The sequence below is a fragment of the Nannospalax galili genome, unplaced genomic scaffold (assembly GCF_000622305.1).
Source record: "Nannospalax galili isolate Female #2095 unplaced genomic scaffold, S.galili_v1.0 scaffold886, whole genome shotgun sequence".
NCBI lineage: Eukaryota > Metazoa > Chordata > Mammalia > Rodentia > Spalacidae > Nannospalax > Nannospalax galili.
The window spans coordinates 3,294,015-3,300,317 of NW_008355971.1; the positions used below are offsets into that span (position 1 = coordinate 3,294,015).

At 53.9% G+C, this 6,303-nt stretch overlaps 1 protein-coding gene across 1 annotated transcript in view; it reads right to left on the bottom strand.

Moving 5' to 3' along the window:
• Positions 1-665: 665 nt before the first annotated feature.
• The window catches only part of Coq8b (coenzyme Q8B), a 25,172-nt gene continuing 19,534 nt past the window's right edge, over positions 666-6,303 (bottom strand). The window contains 3 exon segments of the mRNA XM_017803428.2: positions 666-1,160; positions 1,163-1,430; positions 2,030-2,116. Coding sequence (XP_017658917.1) covers positions 907-1,160; positions 1,163-1,430; positions 2,030-2,116 — 609 coding nt within the window. The 3' untranslated portion in view covers positions 666-906.

Here is a 6,303-nt window from a genome sequence, read left to right on the forward strand (position 1 = left end):
ACAAACGAGGCCCCGCCCTGCCACCCGGCCCCCGGCCGAGCCCGCAAGTGACCCGGCAGAGTTCCGCCCGGGTCCCGCGTGGGTGCCTGGCCGTCTGTAACCCGTGACCTCAGATCCCCGACAGTTCTGCGTCCAAAGTGCTTCGGGAGGCGCCTTGGCGTCCTCCGTCCTCAAATCTTGCTGAACCCCAGTTTTCCCAGCACGGCGGGGGCGGGCAGAAGCCGTGACGAGGCAGTTTTTGCGGGCGAGAGGAGGGGGAAGGACGGGGTCCTGGGGAGAGACCGCTCTGGCTTGCGTGGAGGGGGCGTCGGGCTGGGACCAGGTCCCAGTCCTGGACTGTACCGCACCCACACTCCCACCTGCGTCCTGTGGGTTTGGCAAAGCAGCTGGTGGGGGCATTAGGTCCATTAGCAAAGGCCAAGTTGCCGGGAACAGGAGGAGGGAGCCTGAAGGGGGTGGGTACGACGGGGCGAGTGTGTGATGGGGGGCACTTCTCAGCTGCCACGGCCTCTGGAGCAGGTGGTCAGCATGTGAGGAGGGGCACAGAGGAGGTTCCCGCAACAGATGGCCCTAGACCAGGGGGTGGGGGTGGGGGTGCCTGACCATCTGCACCTGGAGCCGCCCGCGTGCTCCTCCCCCTTAGCACGGAGAGAAAAGGAGCTGGGGGAAGGGAAGGGGTGTCTTTATTCGGAGGGAAGGATCAGCACCCACCCCCACTGTCCAATATAGGCTGGAACCCGGGAAGAAGGCAGCTGGTGGAGGAGTGAGGGGTGGCAGAGGTGAGGGCTGCTTCCAACAACCACCGTCTCCCCTCGCCCAGGATCCTGGGGCCGAGGGGTGCCCCCTCCAGATGAGAAGGCGTGAAGGGGCGAGGGTTCCCTTAGGTGCTGGCAGTAACCAGCTGAACTACTCCCACTCTAGAGTTCCAGGATGCCCACTGTGGATAGGGCGCAGCAGTGACGCTGAGAGCTCTCTAGCCCCAGTTCCCAAGATCCAAGGAGCTAGGCTCTGAGCCGTGGACACAGGGGGAGGGGACAGGAGGAGCCACAGCAGAGGACCGCCCACTGTGCAGTTGCAATTCCCGGATGGAAGCTGGCACGGTGGGGTCCGCAGGGAGGTCCCTCTGGTCAGGAGGCTGCTGGCAGTGACTGTGTCTGGCGACTGGCCCAGTAGCGGTGGTAGGTGTCTTGGAAGAGGTCCTGACAGGCGATGTGGGCATGGAGACGGGCACAGGCCAAGAAAGCCCCCGCTAGCTTGCGGTGCAGGGCGTAGGTCTCCTCAGGCGGTGGGCGCAGCCGGTGCCGAAGCAGCACTGGGATGAGGCCCTGTATGCGGCGGGCAGTATCTCCCGCCCCAAAGTCATAGGGGCCTGGGGCAGCAAAGGGCTCCCCCAGGATCATCACTGCCTCCACGTGGGCGTCAGCGAATGCCTAAGGGTGGGGACGACAGATGCATTCAGATGGACATAATGTCCTCTGCTTACTTCAGAGGGCTGGGGATGTGACTCACTGGTAGAATTTGCCTAGAATCTACCAGTGAGGGGCTGGAGGTGTGGCTCCGTGGTGGAGGGCTGGCCTTACTTACATGCCCAAGGTCCTGGGTTCCATCCCCAGAAACCTTATTAGACTCAAGTATGAGTCCAAACCTCCAGGTTCCCCCAGGAGTAGTAAGTAGTTGCCACTCCTTCCAGAGCATCCCCAATAACTCTCAAACAGGCCTGGCTGTCTACAGATAAGCAGCCTTCTATTCCCCGAAACCAGGCCCCTAGCAACCCTCACCCCAGAATAGATAAATAGTGCCCCTTTTCTAAGGGTTCCTGAGTAGTGGGCTGTGTCCTCCAATCCTCCCTCAGTATAGAGTAGCATGCTCAGATAGAAGTAGTCTCCGCTCTCCCCTATCCCTTCTCTGGCTGCTCAGAAAGCTAAGGCAGCTCCCCACTCTTCACCCTCCCCAAAGACACTAGCCTCCTAAAGAGAAAAGCAGCAATAGCAGCAAACACCAGCCCCCTTCAGCTCAGTGGACAACCCACCTTGGTTTCAAAGCCTGTGAGGAATTTGAGATCCTGAGATTTCTTCAGGACTCGGTCTCTGTCTCCATCTGCAGCGGCCTTCACCACCTGGTATGCCAGAGGACAAAGACCAATGGGGGTCAAGGGAGGTTCTTTGTTCTTTAGAGATGGGGCTCAGGAAGGCTAAACTGGTCTTGCACCCACTGTGTAGCTGAGGATGATTTTGAACTCCTGATTCTCATGCCTCCACCTCCTAGGTGCTAGCATTACAGGCTTTCACCTCCACACCGGGCTACAAGGGAGGTTCTAGCAAACAGTAAGTATCAGCGAAGGGCATAGCAGTTATGCTATAATCTTAGTACACAGGGGGCTGAGTCAGGATTGAGTTCTAGGACAACCTGGACTACCAAGCAAGAACACTTGTAGGAATCGGGGAGGAATGTTTTGCCCAACCTGGATCCATCTCCATTCTTGTCCTAGCTTGTTTCTCCATTGCTATAACAAAATACTCTGACCAATACCAACTTGGGGAGGAAAGGGTTTATTTTATCTTACATCTCCTGGGTCACAGTTCATCAGGGTGCCCAAGGTAGGAACTTGGGGCAGGAATCTGGAAGCAGGAGCTGGCACACAAGCCATGGAGGAACTCTGCTTACAGGCTTGCTTCCCTCGCTCCTGCTCAGCCTGCTTTCCTATGCAACACAGGCCCACCTTCCCAGGGATGGCACCACCCATATCACTCAACAATCAAGAAGATGCCCCATGGATATGGCCACAGGCCAGTTCAATGAAGGAAATTCCCCAATTGAGGCTCCCTCAACCCAAGTGAGCCAAGTTGACACTAAAGCTATCCAGCACAATTCTCTACCCAGACACACCCTTTTACCTAGAAGCTTCTCCCTCCCTACTCTGTCTCTTGAGGGTCTCCATCAAGACTGTTCCAGCACCTGGGAATTAAGTGTTTAGAGTGCCACCCACTGGGAGTAGTGAGCTGCCTGGAAGCCACCACCATGGCACAGAGGAGAGTGTCACCCCTGCTGACCAGGTCCAGGCACTAGACAGGATGGAACAGTGTCCCAGGATGCCCCAGGGCTGTCTGTCTTTCCCACTGAATTTCTGACCACTTGGGTGTAGGTAGCCCAGCTGGGTTCAGTTGCACTGGGCATGGGACCTGGCACTCTGGATGCCCTTGCTTAGCCTTGCTTTTTAAGCAGTTGCCTATGTGGACTTAAGTTCCTTTCCAGTCTGCAGAGTCACCTGGGCCCACTCCCATGGGTTTAGAAGGCTGCAGCAAGCTAGCTGTTCTGCAGCTGGGCCCCTGCTTGCTCATCTGTGAAATGGGAATGAGGAACTTTGCTTCTGCATTGGGGTTGATGAGAGGATGAGGAGGCTGACACTGTGGACCACTCAGCACTGTGTAGAGGAAGCTACTCTTGAGTTTGAGGCCAAACTCAGAGCTACCCTTACTATCCTGGGTGTGAGGGACCCTGCACAGAAGAGGAGGTGGGCTCAAAGCTGGGAGAGGAACCTGCCAGCCCTGACCCACCAAGCTGCCCTTTCCTGGGGGAGGAGGACACTAGATAAATCTGGTGGTTCTCTTCTGTTGCAATGCCACCCCACCTCCCCCAGGCTGTCTGGCCATCTGTTAGATTTTAGTCCTCAGGGGTCCATGAGATGTGTTTACTACCAAACCTGATGGCCTGAATTCAATCCTCAGGACCTACATGGTAGAAGGAAAGAACTGACTCCTGCAAGTTGTTTCTAACCTCCACAAGTGCACTGTGATCGGTACTCCTGGGCTTGTGCAAGCATGCAAGCACAATGTAAACTTTAATAACCTGGGTGTGGTGGTACATTCCTTTAATCCCAGCACTAGAGAGGCAGAGGCAGGCAGATCTCTGAGTTCCAGGTCATCCAGGACGACATACTTTAAAACTCTGTCTTATAAATAAGTATCCGGGCATGGTGGCCCATACCTGTGATCCCAGCACTCAGGAGGCAGAGGCAGGCGGATCTCTGTGAGTTCAAGGCCAACCTTAAACAAATAAATAAAACAGAGTCTCTCAGCCAGGTGTGGTGGTGCACGCCTTTAATCCCAGCACTCGGGAGGCAGAGGCAGGGGGATCTCTGTGAGTTCAAGGCCAGCCTGGTCTACATAGTGAGTTCCAGGACAGCTGGAGCTACGGGGAGACCCTGTCTCAAAAAGACCAAAAAAAAAAAAAACAAAAACAAAAAACAAAAAAACCAGTGTCTCACTATGAAACTCAGGTTGGCCTTGAACTCATGATGAGCTTTCCAAGTGTTGGGATTGTAGCCCACCAATCCACCTGACAGGATTTTTTTTTTTAATTGGAAAAGACTAAGGAGACCCAGGTTTGTTTGTTTTTTGTTAATTTTTATTTTTATTTTATGTGTTATGAGTGTATTGCCTGCATGTCGGTAAGTGCACCCATGTCGTGCAATGCCCACAGAGGACAGAAGAGGCCATTAGATCCTCTGGAACTGGAGTTATGGACAGTTGTTAGCTGCCATGTGGGTGCTGAGATTCGAACCTGGGTCTTCTACAAGAACAACCAGTGTTCTTAACCACAGAGCCATCTCTCCAGCCCTGAGACCCAGGTTTTTAGAAGGGGTTATTGATGAGAAGGAGGATGGCCCAGTTACCCAGAGAGACTGACTTTATGCTTCAAATGGGATTGTGAGCATATGGGGGAAGGGGAAGTGGGGGGGATGGTTGTCACCAATATCTCCTCCTGGTCAGCACCTAGGGGTGGCCTTAAGCGCACTTAGGCCAGAGCCTTTGGCCTTGTCCAGGATACCTTTCTCCTGTCTTCAAGGCTGTCAGTTTCCTTGGTCCGACTGTCAACTAGACTTCCCTCCCATCTGCTCCTCTGCCCCTTTGCACAGCCTCCCTGGCTCTCAGCCCCCAGTCTCACAGACTACTTGCTGTTCACAGGGAGTTTTCTAACTGTGCTGCCCCTCCCCTCCTGGGATAGAGTACCCACTGCAAAGCAGGCCTCTGAGGCCTAGAGTGACTGACTCCACCCCACACCTCCCTGCCCAGCCAGAGCCTAGGTTTCCTTTTGGTCCCAGCATTGGCATTGCCAGGGTGCAGTTGGGCCCACAGCATCTTATACCCAACTCCAGATCAGAAGCTGTCTTTAACAGGATGGCCAGGCCTTCACATGTCCATTTCTTTTAAAGATTTTTATCGTGTGTGTGTGTGTGTGTGTGTTTGTGTGTGCACATGCCTGTGGAGGCAGGAGACAGTGTCAGATCAACTGAAGCTGGAGTTATAAGCAGTTGTCAGCAGCCATGTGGGTGCTGGGAACCAAACTCAGGACCCTGCAAGAACAGCAGGCACTCTTAACCACTGAGCCATCCTTCCAGCCCCTACATGGCCTTCATTTCTGTCTAGATGCCCATTTCTATCTAGAAGTTCTACTGGTAGGACTTTCCTTGGTTCCCTCTTGATTTTTGCACATTTATCTGAGACACCCTTCTAGCCTCTTCCTGACTGGTCTTCTGCGTCTCAGCATTCAACTCTAATCTCTTCCTCTAGGAAGCCTTCCCTGACTACAAGCTAGGTCAGGGTCCTCTGGATTCTCGAAGTCCCCTGCATTTCCTTGGCCTAGCCCTGACCCCTAGATCCTTACCATCACACTACTGGGCTGTGAGCCCTGTGATGGGGGGTGGGGAACCCAAGCTGTCCCCAGTATCATCCAGATTTTGGAGGGCATCAGGAGCTGTCACAGAACGTTTAAAGTGACAGCTAGAGGAATGGGAACCCCGGTTGAACATCTAATCTTAAGAGAGATGTATGCAGCCTCTAAGACCAACTGACAAAGTGGGTGAGAAGCCATTCCCAGAGGCCACAGCTCCCTGTGGGGTGCAGGTTGGACACCAACGCCCTGGAGAGGGTGGTCTTCACTGGCCCTTGTCCCAGGAGGGGGCTGAGCAAGGGCTGAGACGGGCTCTGGACTTAGACTACCCGTGACTCACAGGTGTTGTGAAACTCTGATTACTATTTTTCCTTATTTCTTTTTGTTTTTGAGGTACTGGGGGTTGAATCTAGGGCTTCATGAATGCCAAGAAAGCACTCTATACCACTAAGTCATACCTCTGGCATCTCATAGATTCTGGGCAAGCACTCTACTACTGAACCATGCTCCAGTCCCTCACTGGGGAATTCTAGGCAAGCACTCTACCATTGAACCCTCTTTTCACTCTTTTTTTTTGTCTTTTTTGAGACAGGGTCTCCTTGTAGCCCCAGCTGTCCTGAAACTCACTATGTA